The sequence below is a fragment of the Bombyx mandarina genome, chromosome 23 (assembly GCF_030267445.1).
Source record: "Bombyx mandarina strain Sakado chromosome 23, ASM3026744v2".
Lineage (NCBI taxonomy): Eukaryota > Metazoa > Arthropoda > Insecta > Lepidoptera > Bombycidae > Bombyx > Bombyx mandarina.
In genome coordinates, this window is record NC_143229.1 from 13,391,544 (window position 1) to 13,411,340 (window position 19,797).

The 19,797-nt window shown below is 42.2% G+C and overlaps 2 protein-coding genes across 2 annotated transcripts; both read right to left on the reverse strand.

The window, feature by feature from the left end:
- Window positions 1-1,898: 1,898 nt before the first annotated feature.
- LOC114251962 (cAMP and cAMP-inhibited cGMP 3',5'-cyclic phosphodiesterase 10A) lies at window positions 1,899-19,583 on the reverse strand. Its single transcript, XM_089737764.1, has 14 exons — window positions 19,253-19,583; window positions 18,564-18,662; window positions 17,941-18,143; window positions 17,406-17,579; window positions 16,528-16,676; window positions 11,775-11,944; window positions 10,906-11,039; window positions 8,256-8,374; window positions 7,416-7,653; window positions 6,697-6,852; window positions 5,336-5,515; window positions 3,766-3,864; window positions 3,062-3,231; window positions 1,899-2,077 (listed from the first exon to the last, which is right to left on the reverse strand). The coding sequence occupies exons 1-14, from the start codon at window positions 19,581-19,583 to the stop codon at window positions 1,948-1,950; spliced, it is 2,352 nt and encodes a 783-aa protein (XP_089593890.1). The 3' UTR covers window positions 1,899-1,947.
- Window positions 12,879-15,846, reverse strand: LOC149500207 (uncharacterized). Its single transcript, XM_089737634.1, has one exon. It carries the CDS (start codon window positions 15,435-15,437, stop codon window positions 12,879-12,881), a length of 2,559 nt encoding a protein of 852 aa, XP_089593760.1. The 5' UTR covers window positions 15,438-15,846.
- Window positions 19,584-19,797: the final 214 nt, after the last annotated feature.

Genomic DNA, 19,797 nt, shown 5'->3' on the forward strand with positions numbered 1-19,797 from the left:
GGGGAAGAATGATATGGACAAAGTAAAACAGACTTCGGAAGCAAGAAAAACATCAGTGAGTACTGTTAGGTGCATTATTAACGAAGCTAAAGGCTCTGGCTTGCTCGCCGTGTTTCGGACTCCGGGTAAGAAAAGATTAGGGAAGAAGAAAGTTACTGGAATGGATAGTTTCGTTCAATCTGTAATAAAAAGATGTAATCATAATAACTACTTATCAAGCAGCGAAACTCCGTATCGTAGAAAGGCTTCGAAAAATTTAAAGAAGATATAAATTTTAATGGCTCGGAATGAAGCTTACGACGAATTATGAAAGAGCTAGGCTTGAGATGGAAAAAAAAACAGAAAGTAATCGGAAGCTGGTAATTGAAAAAAGTAACATTCGATTACTACGAATTGAATATCTTCAAAAAAGAATTAATTATAGACAAAAAAGAAGACCGAACCGACTGAGTTGTAAACTACACCGATGAGCCCTATGTCGACTCATCACGATGATAGCGACTCGGGTGATGAAAACAGTGATGATGATGATGGTCAAGATTATGATAACGAAAAAAAAATTACAAATACCAGCTTCGCTTCAACTGAACGAAGACCTGGCAACAGCTCTAGTTTTGACTTAATAGAAGGAATATCTATTTTACCCCAAGATTAAATTATTACAATTATTAACCTATATTTTTTGTTGATGTTCTAATAAATATATAAATAAATACATAATATGTTGATTTTAATAATTTAATAGCATTATGACGCAGAGTAAATAATGTTTTTGCACGTGAGTGTACCATGCGCGAACTTACCCCCACTACGTCGACAAATGCTCAAGAAGTTTGCCGGCTATTATAGTAGAAGTATGAAAGAAGTCCATTTGATCCGTTCGAGTGTGTTTAGTGTTAAAAACGTGTTTGTATATTAATAACAATTGTCTCTACAAAACTTGGAATGGTATCTGACACAACTTAACCCTTACATAAATAGGTTAAACTAATCAGGATGATATTAAATTAGTAATGAAATCAGTGTTGTCATTCACAAAAAAGGTTGGTGTTACATTCATTTGAAAAGTCTAGTAATTTATACATATATAATATATGTTCTCTAGAATCGAAAGTTTTTGTCTTTCGAACTTTTTAATTTAATAATAATTAAAATGTACTATCAATTTAATTAATTTAAAAAGATACTTTGTAAAATATACAACGTGTATTCATATTTATATAAAGTGATACATGAATGTATTACGAATTTATTTCTGTGCGAAAGTTATATCTTACGATGAGATGATAAATAAATTTTTATGACTGTTAAATTAATTGAAACTTGATTAACCTCATTACTACACATTCGGTTATTTGTAATAATTATCTATCATAATAGGTTTTAATAAATTTGCTATCATGTAATCGAAGTTTTTATTTGTGCAGTCCAACAAACTTTCAAATGAAGTTAGTTCTATTTTGGAATGTAGTATGTTGACGGATTTCTTGGTCATTTGCGAATCTGTATTGAAAGTTCTTTGTTTTTTTCCCTATCTAATCGTATGATCCTAAGGGGCTATTCGCACGGACCGGTAGGTGAGCTCACGGGTTCGACCTAAGAGAATTGCTAACACTAGCCCTAGCTAGAGCAGTGCTTCGCTGAATCTAATATCGGATCGGACTCACTGAGAAGATCCGGCGAGAAACTCAATAGGTTCTTTGTTTGTTTGAAAGGTTATACACTGCCTATAGTTTCATCAGTTATCAGTTTTATATGTGTGAAATTGCATTCCGAATCATCGGTAAATACATAACTAATTAAAAGCTCCTGCCATTGTTTGCTTGAATAAAGAAAACTAACATTGATTTCGTATGTGATCCTTCGTGATGGTCAGACAAAACAACAAAAACGAATTAATTACAAGGAAACTTTATTAAAATGTAATAATGTATAGCAATACATGTTTTAACTGTCCTGCTCGAAGCAAGACTTGATGAGGATCTTGCTGGGTTGCAACGCGGCGACCGACTCGCCCTGACGCCACAGCCTCTGTCCCCGGGTCTCTATCTCCTCGTGCCACGCTTCTTGAGTTTTCCTAATCCAGCAATTTTATACTGGTGGTAGGTCCTCTAGTGTGTCCGCGCGGGTATGTAGCAGTAATACGTTTCGGTTTGAAGGGTGGGGCAGCCCTTGTAACTATACTGAGACCTTAGAACTTAAATCTCAAGGTGGTTACCGGAGCCCATAGACATCTACAACGTAAATGCCGCCACAGATCTTGAGACATGAGTTCTAAAGTCTCAGTTCAGTACAACGGCTGCCTCACCGTTCAAAGCGAAATGCATTGCTACTTCACGTCAGAAATAGGCAGGGTGTACGTAACTACTGACGTGCGGACTCACAAGACGTCCTACCACCAGTCACCTTTTTTTTAACGTATTAAGTGTACAAATGGTTCAATACAACTATGCGTTCCTCTCACATACAATGTTTGTGAGCAGCGGCTTGCCTATACCTTGGCGATGCTGATGTCCATGACCGATGGCAATTACTTACGATCAAGCGGGTCACAGCATTCTATAGGAATGTACTCTGATTCGTTATAGTTAAATACTGTAACGGCGGTCAGAGTAGCGCCATCTATCGCCTAACAGCAGAAACGAACATCGAAGGTACTAGTAAAAATCCAGAAGTACAAAGCTATATATACTTAACTGTAACTATACTTGAGACTTTAGAACTTATGTCTCAAGACGGGTGGCGCATTTACGTTGTAGATGTCTATGGACTCCAGTATCCACTTAAACACACATCGAAGCTATTCGACTTGCCCAGAATGTTCTCGATATATTTAGAGATGTCGTATCAACTATAAAAGCGTTGCAGAGATGGCACGCAATCAGTCAGTTATCGGAACTACTCGAAGCCAAACAGCGAACGCATCACCTGAAGCGAAGCGGAAGAAGCGAATTGAGAATTTTAAAGTGTTCTTTAAGTGTTTTAAGTGTTGAATACAGTTTTAATTTATACTTCGGTAGAATATTATTTATCCCGAACCCCAGCGCGTAACAATACTAACCTGCAGTTTTCCATGAGCTGTACGGTGTTAGGGAAAAAATTCTGAAGTAACATCAGACAAGGAAACACGACCACGGAGAGGAACTGGATCTGTTCCGCCGGCTGGTTGATGCTGCGACGCCGGTCCATCATGCTCAGCGGCGTGTAGCCCATGGACCGCTCTTTGTCGCCCTACGAAATCAAGTCGTGTGTCAAGCTAACCGGCACCACAATTAGAACTATCGTGCTCACTAATAGCGAACACAAATGGTGGGGAAACCAAAGGACACCAGTGTTCTGACCAGGTAACTGCTGGTAATGCCGGTCAAAGAAGCTCTTCACGATGTTACTGACGGTAGAGAAACAGTGAAAAGACGATAGAAGGGTCACGATCCTCAGCAATGTGCGAAGGATTGGGAGAAGACCGCGTATAACAGAATACAGAATTTACTGGTGGTAGGACCTCTTGTGAGTATCCGTGAGTATCCACACGGATAGGTACCACGACCTTGCCTATTTCTGCCGTGAAGCAGTAATGCGTTTCGGTTTGAAAGGCGGGGCAGCCGTTGTAACTATACTGAGACCTTAGAACTTATATCTCAAGGTGGGTGGCGCATTTTCGTTGTAGATTTCTATGGGCTTCAGCAACCACTTAACACCAGGTGGGCTGTGAGCTCGTCCATCCATATAAGCAATAAATAAAAAAAAAATACAAACTTTCCTTACTTGATTATAAAACTCTTCATAGACGCATTGAGCGTTCGCTTTGGCGACTCCGAATGGCTTGCAGGATCCGGACAAGTCGCTGGTCGTCATCAGTATGCCCTGGAATCATGTACTTGCGTACAATACATTTGTGTGTCGAACCGCTATATAAAGCGATGCAACAACTTATGTTTGAACCTGCAAGCGTATTCACAAACTACTTCCACAAAAAATATATACAGTCAAAATCTGTTATAACGACATCGAAGGGACTGCTCATATTCAGTCGTAAAAACCGATAGTCGTAACAACCGGTGATGTTTAATGTGTATCGTACAAGTACAAACAAATCGATAGGGAATTATTGGAAAAATAATAAAAAATGGAATACGCAATTTTTCTTCAATATTAATTTGTTTTCTTTTTCTTTGCGACATTTTGAAAGTTTCACGAATAACTCCACAAAGTTTTAGTGCGTCTTGTGTATAGATAAGTAATAAACTAACTGAAGAGATATGAAGAAGCGGTCTTTGACTCTACTGCATGCACGTGTATTGTTTCTAAGAATTAGAAAAGACCCTACACTAAACTAAATCCTATTGTTTTTTTTCCTGATTTTAATAGCCATTGAAGACAAAAGTGGATACCTATTCAAATTGTTTACAATACAGCTTAGCCGGTCGTTCTAACAGATCTAATTCTCCGAAATATTAGTTATATGTGGTCGTTTTATGAGGTATGTCGTTATTAGCAATGTCGTATAAAGCAATGTTTTTAATAAGGCGGTCATATAGCATTCAGCCGGGACCTTTGTTCTAGGTTATTATAACCGGCATGTTGTTCTAAACGATGTCGCAGTAAACGGTTTTGACTGTATTTCCAAAATTACAAATTGGCCTAATGCTAAAGTCGGGTTGTAAGCCACTGATGGTTATTTCGGTTTGATAGGTGAAACAGCTGCAACACATTACATTTGAGATTACAACCCCATTTACCCTAAGGAGTTTCCTATACCCTATTTCCATTAATATACACAAATCGTAATCGTTACAAAATAATATGAAAATAATACTGTGTGCTCAATACAAGTTTTTTAACGTTCTCTATAGCGTAAAAGTTAACAGCGCCCCTAGCGGCAAACGTTCCAACTCCATACAAATTTGAGTTGACTTTTACGCTATCGATAACGTTAAAAAAACTCGCACTAAGCATACAGCTGTGTAAAATTATTGCTCACTAGTTGACCCGGCAGACTTTGTAGTGCCTCAATCCGTCCAGTGCCGATAAATAAAAGACCTAAGCTTTTATATAAAATAAACTTAAAAGAAACAAAAGGAATACGTCCGACAGGGGGACACATCAAAGATAAAAAATAAAATAATTATTTTTATTTAATTCCGAGCATTTTCATATTTATCTACCATTTAAGCCTTCTCTGGACTTCTACTAATAATTCAAGACCCAAATTAGCCAAATCGGTCCAGCCATTCTCGAGTTTTAGCGAGACTAACGAACAGTAATTTATTTTTATATATATAGATTTTAGTGTTACACATCACTTCGCAAAGAGCAGACAAGGTCTGCAGTGTACCTTCAGTAGCTTCCTGTGCTGGTTGTCGTTCCAGTCGAAGGTCTGGTCAGCGATGAGCGGCGCCAGCTGCGCCCTCAGCTGGAAGTACACCGCCAGGTCTGTGCACAGTATGGCGTATTTCATCTCCTCCAATATTCGTTCTTGATCGACTATCGGTAACTTGCTGAATATTTGTTTATCCTGATCAAAGGGTTCAGTGATTAAACGGATATTTTATACAGAAAAGCGTTTATTTGTATTTGCTAACGTTATTTCGACAGTCTACCACCAACTTCACTACGTCCCAGCGTATTCTAAGCTTGTATGGGTAGGCAAACTTTTTTATTTCCTAAATGGGGGGAAGAGCTCAAGACTTAACTGGTGTTAAGTGGGTACTGGAGCCCATAGACATCAGGCAGGGTGGCAGCACCTCCCTCTGCAGAGTCACCAGACACCCTAATACCAGTAATTATACTATTTCCATTTCTTTATTTTCTCGATGACAGATCCTGTGGAAACTTGAACGAGCGTTTTTATTATTATTTAATAAAAGTATGACGCTTACAAGAAGTTCAAGCTCATAGCAGAGTCGGAGGAGTTGGAGGATTTGGTCTCAACACTACAACTAGAAGAACTGTCATCGAGAAAATAAAGAAATGGAAATAATACCTACTTATAGGCAAATTAAATTTTTTACCGGTTTTGTTTATTACACGATGAATTATTTTAGTCAGTTCACGATTAGTGATTACAGTCAGGTCGCTCGATACGAATGCACCGGGCGTCTTATTCCGCCTCCCATCTATTTCTGCTGTGAAGCAGCCGTGCGTTCGGGCTTGTTGGGGTTGGCAACCGTTATATCTACTATATTAGCAGACATCGACATCGACCTTGTGTTCCCAGGTGAATAGCGGCCTTGATGTTGGTAACCACTTAACTTGAGATGGGCATTTGATTTTTTTGGGGTCAGGAGGAAATCGTCGAACTTCCGCTTACGCGTGGGAGCGGCAGGCAGGGAATGTCGGCGTTGACTCGACTAAAGCTTCTTGTTCAAAAAGCCGCGTCCGAGTCTCGGATATGACAGTAATTACTCTGCGGGAGCACGATAGGAACAAGAAAACATATTTCGCGCACAGAGTATATCTCTCCACCACTTTGTTTCATTGGACATCGAAATTATCGGTCGATGGCTTATCCAAAGTCCGCCAAGACTGCGCTACAAGTTATGACTTCAGGACACCTAGCTGGATGATAATCAAGCCCGCCAGCCAGTGCGATCATCCCTCACCTGGTTACATACGAGGTGATCTAGTAAAATAATATCTTTGTCGGGATTATTGTCTGCCGTACCTGTCACGTAATTGTTTAAAATAATGAAGTACCTCAACGATCTTCTTGGCGAGAAAATAATGATGATTCTCGAGTATCGACGTCTTGTACATGAGGGCCAGTGGGTGCTTGCAGAGCATCAGGAAGTTGTTGTTATATCCGGGATGGTCTAGGTCGTGACAGAGACCCGATATCATTAGGGCTGCCACCTGAATCCACAAAATATGCTTTATTAAAGTAAAAAAATATATTATGACGTCACATTTTATTCCGGACTGGCTTACGATTCTCATATTTGTAAGTGTGTTACCATCGCTCATACATGGACACATCCGATCCTCTCAATACAGCGAAGTGATGCTTCACACCTGAGCAAACACATGTGCTTGGTATAGTCAAAGTTCAGCAGTATCTTGTAGACTGCGCTGCTGGTATTACCGAGGGTTTTTTTTTTTTATTGCTTAGATGGACGAGCTCACAGCACAGCCCACCTGGTGTTAAGTGGTTACTGAAGCCCATAGACATCTACGACGTAAATGCGCCACCCACCTCGAGATATAAGTTCTAAGGGCTCACTATAGTTACAACGGTTGCCTCACCCTTCAAACCGAAACGCATTACTGCTTCACGGCAGAAATAGGCAGACTGACTGACTATTTTCGACCATTTACGCCGTAAGTGAATTAAAAGACACGTCACAACTTTTCGCCCCACGTTAAACCTTTGTGAATAAACAAAAAGACACATCAACGGTTTCTAGAACAACACTAACTTCAGCGAACTCAAAGTAGCCTGTATTGTTAACTAATATCATGAACATCGTGTGGGTGAACGTGAAGGCGTGCTGCGCGTTGTGGTACGGGTTGTCCCTGTAACAGCTGAGGACGGATAACACGAAATCCGCTAGCTGCTGTCGCTCGAAATTACGATCGGCAAACGTTTCTTTGAACATGTAGCATACCAAGCCCGCCATCTCCTCCCTGTTCCCTTCGCTGATGTCGTAATCATAACTGAAGCAAGCATAATGATTTATATATTTAATTACCTTCAAGTAAATGATGACATTACCCGGCGATAAAAAATTCAAATCGACAATTGGAAAGAGACAATCGGCTCATTTCGGTTTCGTAGTCGCTCTAAGCACTAATATTTTGCTATCTATTACGATCGCATACTAATGCCATTAACCCACTGAGTTTCTCGCCGGATCTTCTCAGTGGGCCGCGATTCCAATCCGGTAATAGATTCAGCGAAGCACTGTTTTTGCTAGGGCTTGTGTTAGCAATTCTCTCGGGTTGAGCCCGTGCGCTCATTTACTGATCCGTGTGAAGTTTGAATAGGCTTAGGCTACCAACGATTAGGTAGGGAAAAAATTTAATGAATCCTTAATATGGGGATTTTTTTTTAATGAATCTTTAATAATAGCTCTAAGCATGCCCCCATGGAAAATAATGTACAGAAAAAAATTGTTAGAAACGTCGTATCTTCAAATGTTCCCAACCACAACACTAAGATTATCGACAATCTAAATAGCTATCTTCTGTATTGAGTGAAATTAAAAAGGCAAAACCCTATGGTACAGGTATCAGTAAATGAAGGTAGGATACGTCACGTCCGGAAGTTACTAGGCGGCAGCAGAATGCCGTTGGTCTCCATCAGTTCCTCGACGTCATGCCGACAGGGTTTCAAGTGGAGCTTCATCAGATCGTTGTAAACTATGTTCTTATTTTCCTGCAAGAATACTGTTATTTGTTAGATCGAAAACATATTGCCTGTGGTTCTATGTCAGATAGAATATGTAAGTGCATCATGGTTCAAATATCAACAGATACGATTGCATTAATTAAAAAGTTCCTCTCATTGAAATCTTAATAAAAACAAACGACGTACTTTTTGATATATTTTTAAGGCATTGATGCGTAAACTTGTTGTGAAGCAGTTACCGGAGCGAATAAATATCAGGTTTTTTGTGAAGGAAGAAGTACTGGGGGCCTGGAGGCCTTTCCAGTTTACCAGGACTACTGGGCGAACACGGGTTCAACCAGGAGGGGTGGGATTTGTTAACGGCCCGAGGGCTTCCCGAGGAGATCTAACACCTCAAGAGCAGCTGCTGCGCAAATGAACTTACTACCAGAGCGGAATCGCGACCCATCGAGAAGCTCCGGCGAGAAACTTAGCGAGCTGATACATGGATTAGGTTGCATGTTAAACTCCTTGTCGAGTTCGACGAGTATGGTTACCAGAGTCACTAAGCCTGCTCCTAATGTTACGAGCTGAAAGCGTCTCATGCAAGAGTTACGGCCTGGCCACGGGGATCGGCGGTGCGAACAGCGAAGCGGTGGACGAGGCGACCATTCGCGCAGCACCGTTTGCAGGCCACGGGTACTCACGTTCGCCGCCGCGACTAGTAAGGAAGTCCGACAGCGAAATGTCTATATCGAAATTATCTCGATATTGCTTACAAATGAATAGTTTTTTGGTTCAGGACCTATTATTTGGAAAATATTGTGAAGTACATGATTTGAATAAGAATCGGAGTATACCTATAGATGGAGAATTCCACAAGAAGTACGAGAAATACTTTGGGTGGCTAGACTTCCAAATAGCTGGTCTAGCTAGTATTTCAGCTATATATTTTTTTATTGCTTAGATGGGTGGATGAGCTCACAGTCCAACTTGTGTTAAGTGGTTACTGAAGCCCATAGACATCCACAACGTAAATGCGCCACCCACCTTGAGATATAAGTTCTAAGGTCTCAAGTATAGTTACAATGGCTGCCCCACCCTTCAAACCGAAACGCATTACTACTTCACGGCAGAAACAGGCAGGGTGGTGGTACCCACCCGCGCGGACTCACAAGAGGTCCTACCCCCAGTAATTACGCAAATTATAATTTTGAGGGTTTCATTTTTATTACACGATGTTATTCCTTCACCGTGGAAATCAATCGTGAACATTAAAATTTGTTGAGTACGTATTTCATTACAAAAATTGGTACCCGCCTGATATTCGACTACCGGTGCATCGCTCAACACCGGACGTATTATCCGTTCAGCCACGACGAGTTTAAAAACAAACAAAAAAAATAATAATAAAAAATATAAAAATTTCGGCGTTCATTTTTCGCGGCGAAAACAACTAAACTCATTTAATCACTGCACTATTCGCCGCGACTACCGCTCGACTCCGTGGCTTGCGCCGTCCTTATTCATGCATTTGTTTTGCTCGCCCGCCGCATCGTAAGTCGCCCGCGCGATTCGCTCGGTACATTCCGCCGGTCGCTTCGCCGGTCGCCGGTGCGCGTGGCTTGTTAGGTACATTTCTATGCTCTTATTTTAGTCGCTAGACGCTTCGCCGTTCGCACCGCGCGAATATTCGTATCGGCGAATGTCCCGTGGCCAGGCTGTTATTGGTACTGATGGATCCGCAAGGACGTGTATATCACAACGTGAGTGCCGCCACCCGCCTTGAGACATGAGGTCGAATTCTCAATTGTATTGGGTAATATTTGTCTCACTTTTTAAACCGGTATAGATGTCTACTTCGCGGCAGGAATGCACCGTATGGTGACCGGTAAATGTGCCACTTATCTATCTATATCTTTAAAAATAAGTACAAGAGCAAGGTTAGAGTTTTCAGGGTATCGTAATGTGGTTAATACCATCGCTATGCCTATTTATTTGCGTCAGAATTTGAGGAATTGCACCTGATCACTGGTAATTCGGCTACAATAAATCTTAAGAACACTGGATAAAGCGATATTTGATTTTTAATGGACAAAGGGGCGTCCATTAATTACGCGAGGTGTTCTAGGTGTTTCCAAATCTCACTTAGAGTGGATTCTTGGAGTGGGGTCTTGGCAAATATCACGTAACTATACGTCTCGCAGAAAACGGTGTAAAACGGTGTATTGAAAAACACTTGGATATATTCGTTCCAGTGGTCACTCTTAAGGCCGTGCACGAGTCTCCCTGGACTGATTTAGAATAAATCTTTACTTAATTTTTGTTTGATATTCAGTATTTAATTTTATGATTCTGATTTTAAATTATGGTAATATTCACAAATACTAGTCTTTGCTAGTCTTTAATAAAAGTACCTGTCCTGGTGAAACTGGAAAGGCCTCCGGGCCAACAGTAATCCTTAAATCATAAAAAAAAAAAAAAAGTAATAGAGCAAGTTTTTTTTTCCAGGTAATTAATGGATCCCCCCCAACTGCTTCGCGACATTTCGTCGTCAAAAGAATTATTTCGTTTCTTACATGATATATTTTCTTCTGATGCATATTATAGAAGTGTACGATTAGAGAACAATAACTTATAAACACTTCGAATATCATTTCGTCTTCGTGATTGAAGGGAAGGGCGTTGTTTTTGTTCGTTAGCTGCACTACTCCTGAAATTAATAACGTTTTCAATAAAAAATACTTTAATTTCTCACAATTTACATTACAAAAAATCAGCAGTGCCAAGGCTGCAAATTCCCTCCTTCCTTCCTTAATCCCTTATTCGACTATCGAAGGAGGGTAATGTTTTTCGGGTGTATTTACAAGCTAATCGTTGAATTATCTTGCACCACTTTGAGAATGCGGCACGACATGAAAACCATCTTGTCGTGGCCGCCGGAAATTACATACCCGACTCTGCGGACCGAACGGTAAACAGTCAACGTCGCCCTGAATACGTCATTACGGATCCTCCCGATCCATTACCGGTGCTTTTAAGTAACCCAAGCACCGGCCACTGTCTTCGACGAAGGCTCTTTTTTATTGCTTAGATGGGTGGACGAGCTCACAGACCACTTGGTGTTAAGTGGTTACCGGAGCTCATAGACATCTGCAACGTAAATGCAACTGCCACCCACCTTGAGATATGAGTTCTAAGGTCTCAGTACAGTATAACGGCTGCCCCACCCTTCAAAACGAAACGCATTACTGCTTCTACCACCAGTAGATAGCACCACCACCACCACTAGTAGTTCGAAATCTTGATTTTTTTAGGATTGAAAGATTACTGAGAAGAAACCGAAAAACCGAAGAAAGATTACTAAGACCTTGCTTTGTTAGACTACAAATAAAATCGGTTATTATTTGCTAAATAATAAGGAACGTCGGTAATCATCCGGTTTTACCGATTACTCCATGTTTATCGACGATGGGCGACACCAAACAGGACCTGACGACAGTGCCGGTGGTCGAATCTATTTCCTTCGTAAACCTCGAGTCTTTGTACGCGTCATTTACGTTTAATTTCTTTCCGGTTCGCGATACCAGACCCGCCGGGGTATGCTCACGACTTAAGCTGAAACGAGCGGAATATAGTTCACTAAAGAAAAACCGAATAAACTAAAATAATTCATGTTTTTTTCTGATAGGATTGTTTAATATGTATGACTAGTTTTGGGTCACTACTGTAGACGTTGTTACCAATTGTGACGTTAGTAATATAGAACTAATAATACACAGTAATTAAAGACACCGTTTATTCCGTAAGATGGTACATGTGTTTACATAATGACCGGCGCCGGCACAGAACACTATTACTTCTAGCGAAGGGCGCCGGCACAGAACACTATTACTTCTTGGGCGCCGGGCAACTGGTGCAGCGTAATGCAATAACTGCATGCGCAAGCGCTTACGTGTCCCTACAACTAGCTATGTATGTGCCATAGAAAAATTACGTCCCCGTCATAAAATTCAAATTTTTGTGTTGTCCAGCTGGAGCACTGGGTATGAATATTCCAGAGGGTCCCACAAACAAGTTCGAAAAGGAATGGTAGCGAGCGAGGTGCGGACGTATTCTCGTGTGTATGCTTCGGTGGTTGCGGGTGAACTGTCGGCGCCAGTAAAGGCGCACGCGCGGCTTGCCAAAAGGAAAGCCACTCGGTCGCTACTCTTTGAATCGCGCCGGGAACCGACAACGAGAGTCCCTGATTGGTCGCGGCGCGCGATCAGACGCGGCTGCCGACGCGGCAGGCGTTAGGGTTGCTATATACTCCCCCTCTAGTCCTGGAGAACGCCCTCGATCCTGGACTAGGACATTAACAGCTTCAACTGGTCGTCCACGTTTCCTCTTAGGAATCACAGGTTTGGGTAAGGAGTCTTTGTTACCGTGGTAACAGGTAAGGTCTTGGGTATGGTATTTCCCTAATATAATATCAGGCGGTTTCTTCGAAGGATTTAAACAGTATGGGAGTACTGATATTGGTGTATGCTCACCTGTTTCGATGCGATGCTCAGCAAACGGAGTTGGACCTCCCCCCTGCTCTGAAGATGTGTGCGTGCCTGTCCAGTACGTCGGCGAGCGCTTGCCGCTCAGCTGGCGTAAGGTGAGTACCTTCGTCATCTCTAAGGATGTCTGTAGCGGCGCAGGAAACTTTGCGCGACTTAGGTTCGAAACACAGATTATACTTTACCATCGCATCATCACTGAAGAACCAAACCTCTTCTTTGAAGTCGATTACTACTCCAGCTGCGGTAATAAAATCTATTCCTAATAACGTTTCATTATTGGTGGATTCAGGAAATATGAGGAATGGAGTGGAAATAATTGTCGTCTCTAGGCGTACATCGAGTGTGGTGGCAAAAACGTCCATAATGCGCACCACACCGTCGGCAAGTCTGACTCGTTGAGAGGAAACGCGGAGAGGATGGTTGTTCTGCTGGAGGAGAGCGTATAGCGTATGACCCGCGATGCAGTGTTTTGCAGCTGTGTCTATTAAAGCGGTGCCGTCAAAACCCAGTATATTTATGTTAAAAATCGGCCGTACGTCACGACCAATAGGGGGTCCCATAAGATCGTCATCTCCGCCGCAACCATAAAAACAATCAAATCCCATTACATCACGCTTATTCCCATATTTCGGAAAATTCGGGTTTATCCCGTTTTTATCACAATAATTTTCAAATAATGGTATACAAATCTTACTGTCGCCCGGACATCTTTGATGAACAAAATTTGAATCCTCTGCGACCGCGCAGGTTAATGTTTGACATTGCCCGTTTGTATTGGCATTGCGGCAAAGATGTCCGTCGACGCCAGAAAAGATATCCAAATTATTACATTTGTTTAAAAAAAAATTATCATTTTTAGGTTCGACAACCAAAGAGTTAACATTTTCAGTTGTGGCGGCTGAAGGGTTAACATGAGTAATGTTTTCGCTCGGACTATTATTATTTTTGCGATCGTCACTCGATCGATTACATGTTATGCATTTCGTGTTGCATGCAGTGATATTGTGGTTCTTTTCTCGAGAAGAACCTGGACGATCAATACGAGCTCGATCGGCATTATCACTGTTATCAGTAACCTTAAACCGCGAACGATTTGAATTACGGGTAGCAAAATTATAATTTTGTGGATTTCGCCGTTGTTTATAATGTGTGTAGGTATCAGTGCATGCATCACTATTTGGCAAAATAGGTATACAAGTTTCATGCACTAAATTAGAACTATGAATACGGTCTTTTACTAATTTGTCGTTTTCAAATTTAAAACACACTTTTGAATCGACACAATAAAATGACTGATCACTTTTAATTTCACTTTCACTAGATTTTGAGTGAGTTTTATTTTTAAATAAGTTAGTATGAGATTGATCACCTTGTTTTGAATCTAACTTACGACACTGGTTCTTCTCGTGACCGAAGAAATGGCAATACGAACATTTCGGGCGTCGCTTCCTTTCGACGGAGCCAAATACACGCGGCGTTCCGGGAACAAGCGGCGGCTGCGTCGCGGGCTCGTGGCCGGGGGCGGCGCCGCTTGGAGCGCACGCGGCCGTGCGCGCTGCTACTGCTGGCGGAGGGCGGGTGCGTCCGGTGCCGGTCGTCGACTCGTATGGTTTTCTTGCTAATTCTCCCGTTGGTCTTGAGGCATCGTGATCGTAGCGAAGTTCGTCCGTCGCGTCTTCAATTTGGCGCGCTCTTTGCAGGAGCACGTCGAATGAACTTACTTCGTCGCGGCGAAGTCTCTCCCGTACGCGGCGGCTGAGGAGTCCGTAGATCATGTCCAGCTGGACTTTCTCGCTTAGGTCGCCGGCAGGTAGCTTCGCGAGAAGAGCACGCGTCGCAGCGATGAAACGGTCCGTTCTTTCATCGTTTTGTTGACCTCGTTTGAACAGTTGAGCGTATATACGGTGTGGAGGTCTGCGATCACCGAAAGCGTCTCGTAGGGCTGAGACGGCATCGCACCACGAAGATATGGAGGACTTCACACCCAGCCACCAGACGGCGGCGTCGCCGCACAACAGCATCGACAATCCCCGGACGGCGTTCTCATCCGAGATGTCGGAGCAGTCGCGATAGGCCTCGGCCGCATCCAGGAAGGCATCAAGCGACTCACCTGCAGTCCCACTAAAGCGCGTGGTACATCGGGCGAAGTTCGCGTGTGCATGTGATGCGGGCACTGGTGTTGATGTGTTGTGCCGTATCGTTTCAAATAATGATTTCAAAACCTCTGTTTGGCTCCGCTGTAGTGCCTCTACTATTGTTGACACGTGCTCGCTGGAGAAGGTGGCTTCGGCGGGGGCCACGTGGCTGTCGCCGGATCGGTTGTGGTGATTGGAGCGCGAGGCGTCAGCAGCGCCGATTTCGCAGGCGGGAGACGCGCTCGTAGATGCTTCTCGAAAGGACTCGTAGATTATGCGCGAGGCGTCACCGGCGCCATTTTCTTGGGCGGCGGACGCGCTCGGGGAGACCGATCGCGGGACGCGGACAGACGACGGGTCCGTTGCATCATCATCCCTGCGATTTCGGCTAGCACGGTTATCACTTCGAGTGTTCACCATGATCATGAGTTCACAATTTTATTTGCAAAACCGATACGATTCGTCGACTCACCGCTGGATTTTCCTTACCACGTTGAGGCGCCAGTTTTGTATTGTCCTCCATACCACGTTGAGGCGCCAGTTTTGTGTTGTCCAGCTGGAGCACTGGGTATGAATACTCCAGAGGGTCCCACAAACAAGTTCGAAAAGGAATGGTAGCGAGCGAGGTGCGGACGTATTCTCGTGTGTATGCTTCGGTGGTTGCGGGTGAACTGTCGGCGCCAGTAAAGGCGCACGCGCGGCTTGCCAAAAGGAAAGCCACTCGGTCGCTACTCTTTGAATCGCGCCGGGAACCGACAACGAGAGTCCCTGATTGGTCGCGGCGCGCGATCAGACGCGGCTGCCGACGCGGCAGGCGTTAGGGTTGCTATAAAATCTTAATTTACGATAAGTAAATTGCGATTATTCATAGTAAATCATTATCAGAACATTGGTAGGTAAGCTATTAGTCGTTCATGACCACAAACACCATAAGGTAGTCGAAACATCATATTTAATTTAGTATAAAAATAAAAAACGAAATGAAACCGTAAAAGTTATTTTAATTATGCCCATAATTCGCAAAACCGAAGAAAATGTTATAGTTATGCTGAAGCATCTTCACAAACGAGAAACTAAAAAGGATAGGAAGTAAGGATATATAATAAGTTTTTTTCTTTTATCTTTTTGACTCTGTCAAGTTATATGATTTATTCGTGAAAAAAAAACAGTTGAAGCTACTGAAATCTATCTAAGGAGATATACTCGATATTAACGATAATGTATTGGAATTATATTCCCTATCCTGCGGACAGAATGGAAAGCAGTCGACGTCGCCCCAAACACGTCATTTCATAGCTCTTGCTAGGGTTCGTGTTAGCAACGTCGTCAGGTTTGAGCCCCGTGAGCTCACCTACTAGTTAAGGTTACGCTGAAATAGCCTCTCAAGGCTCTCAGCTAGGTAGGCAAAAAAAAAGCATTGGAACGACATTGGATATTGTCTGGTCATTAGATAGGCTCAAAGATTAAAGAAACCAATGCTAAGGATTTAAATTAATTCAACAAAATAATAATTTACTTAATTTTAGTTCTCTTCCGTGGCATTTTAGATTTTTCTGTGGACCACCCATCGTCCCACATGTCCGCGTAAACCTCATCACCGAAATATTCCTTGTCTATAATGTAGAAACTACTCCTCATAGCTCCTATGAATGATTTCACGATCGCCTGCGTAATTCAGTATTAAATTTTTTTAAACAAGTCTAAAGCCACTTCGTAATAATTACTAGATACATTTCAGTCATATACAGTCTGGTCGGAACTACCACCGTGCCCAACACAATAATTTGTATTCGTCATGTATTCTTAATGTAACACAAATTACATATATTCAAGTGCAGGCGGTGTCACGGTTTTGGAAGAACACGGGGCACATCTACTAGGAATTATCGCATTCAATTGTGGGCTCAACATACTAAAAATTCAAGCCTATTTTCTGTTTTTCCTTAACTCATACTAAACATTACCGTTTCGTTTTTTAGTTTTTAGTAAAAAAAAATTTAACACTCAACGTTATATAGAGCTCTTGGGTAAAAATTTAAAAAGCTTAAACAAAATTTTGGACACGAGACTCAGAGAGTACGTAGAGTCACTGGTTGTAGGAACTCTTGTGAGTCCACACGGGTAGGGACCACCACCCCGCCTATTTCTGCCGTGAAGCAGTATACGTTTCGGTTTGAAGGGTGGGGCAGCCGTTGTAACTATACTGAGATCTTAGAACTCATATCTCAAGGTGGGTGGCGGCATTTACGTTGTAGATGTTTATGGGCTCCGGTAACCACTTAACACCAGGTGAGCTCGTCCACCCATCTAAGCAATAAAAAACAAAAAAACGAACAAAAAGGGTCACGGCTACGCCTAAACAATGTTTATATAACAGAGACGTTGAACACAAACCAACATATCAGTAAGCATGGTGTCGATGGACGCGAGGTCACAGAAATAGTTGTGTAACAGTGTCCTGAGCTCCGAGTTGAGATGGGCGGTCTTCTGAAGGGTGATTCGCTCTTGAGCCTGGTGAACAGCCGCTCCTGCCCAGCAAGCCACGCTCACAACAGTGTACACCGTGTCCTGGAACGTAATCTTTCGGAATCCTATACCGGTCACACGAATTTAAAGCATGCGTCCTGTACATTTCTAAGACGGCGTGGCATTCTCCTTCGGGCTTTAACATCGGCATTCACAGTGCTACCTCCGAGTCAAGAGACGTGAGTTCAAGTTAGTCAGATGAAATATCAACACGGCTTGACTCGTCCTAGTCCACTGTGTTTAGTGCAAGTTTTTTAACGTTCTCGTTCGCGTAAAAGTTAACTCAAGTTTGTATGGAATTGGAACGTTTGCCTACGTTTGCCGCTAGGGGCGCTGTTCCAACTCCATCGCTATCGAGAATGTTAAAAAACTTGCACTAAGCACAAAGCACAAGAAGACTTACATCATCATATGGCTCGGCATGGGTCCTGTACATTTCTAAGACGGCGTGGCATTCTCCGTCGGGCTTTAACACTGGCATGCACAATGCTACCTTCGCCTCGATCCATTTTAAACCTTCAGCGAAGCGTCTATCACGTTGCACATCATCAAGCACTAGCATCTCTTTGGTAAAGGCCACGTGGGCAGCTACGACTTTATTCTCTCCTAGAAAACAGGATATGTGCTAGATGCATGTTGTGAGGCCGCAGAGATCCGCACGCAATACAAGAACCGCGTTTGAGGCTCCGATCACCCAAACGGAGTGAAGTTAGAGCAATTCATAATACCTCTCTAGGGATTCCACGAGCCTCTTGTAGAACGTAAGCCACTGATTAAGTGAGCGAGGTTCTTCTCAATTTGCCAATGTGCCAGTTTCTTGGAGATCATTTTAACTTTCATTTCCGCGATGACCCGTATACTGGCTCGACCGTCAGTAACCTAATATGTTCGAAGACCTCCAAGTCTATGGTACTTGATATTCATGATGAATGTTTCTTAGCGAGGTTCCATTGACTTGGAACTATCAAGATTTCGGTAATGAAGAAACACTCAATCAAAAAGCAGCCAAAGAACAAAAGGACTTACCAATAGGTATGTTAACTTCGTGTCTATCAGGATTCTTCGTATTTTGGGACATTAAGACGATCTCACCCTTCATTTGATCGACCGTGTATACAAAAACTCCTAGCAGATATTGAAAAGAGATCAAAACATGTTTTATTTTGGGTAATTAAATCTATCATCTACTTTCTTCGTATATTAGGTCTAATTTTGTAAACGCATATCTTATCATGGAAGATGTGAAAAACCCCTCAAGGCCCTTCTGTTTTTAGAATACGGGCACCTCAAAGCGTATGATGTATACCTTCAAACATGCCATTTAACTTTATTCGAATAACAAACCCCTTGCCTTTTAAAAGAAACGCGATCACTATGGGCATACATATCGACGCTTGAAAGGCAAACGTGACTAAGCGACAATGCGTGAACTTTACAGTAGACTAATTTAAAGTTGAAATACCTGAAAACAAAATTTATTTTATCGAATCTAGCTGTAGTAGAATCTAGCTAGTAGCTGTAGGATTGAAATGATTTTAATAGACCTAGTAATATATATTTTTTTGCGCATCGAATATGGTTATTGCCTATCATTTATGTACAAATCAGTTATTGTCGCTTAGTCATGTTTGCCTTTCAAGCGTCGATATATACTTGTAATTTTTAAAGGGTGTTTTCTTTATTGACTCTACGAAGCATCAAACGAGTTAAATTACCGGAGCTATTGGTAAAGTTCTTCAAAACCATGGCAGTTTCGTACAATAACGCGTCCAAATCGATCTCGTCATCCAGGAACACGTTGAATCGGTTAATATCGAGATATTTCCTGGCCTTCTGTTCGGATTCTTTCAAGCCTTTCCTTTCTATTTGCGCGTACGGAGCGATCACTCGTCTGGTCACCTTGTCCAGTTTCTCGGACGGGACCAAGAAGTGAGATTGTACTTTGGTCAAGCTCTTCTTGGACAAAGCGTCTTCGGCGTCTTGCTGCTTCACGTCCTGTTTGCTTTTTGTCGATTTCACATTCTTAGGAGTGAGTTCGTGCATCATTTTTATTAAATTTATGTTAATTAAAGTAAACGTCAAATATTCGTCCGATCGTAACACAAAAGAGTTTACATATCGGGTGAAAGGTTGTTTGGTTTAAGCGATATTTTTTGAACTTTACAGGAGATTTTTATACAGAATTATTATACATTTTTTTTATGAATTGAAAGCTTACTATTTTACTATTGCTGATCGAAGATCGAAGAAAGTATTCTCG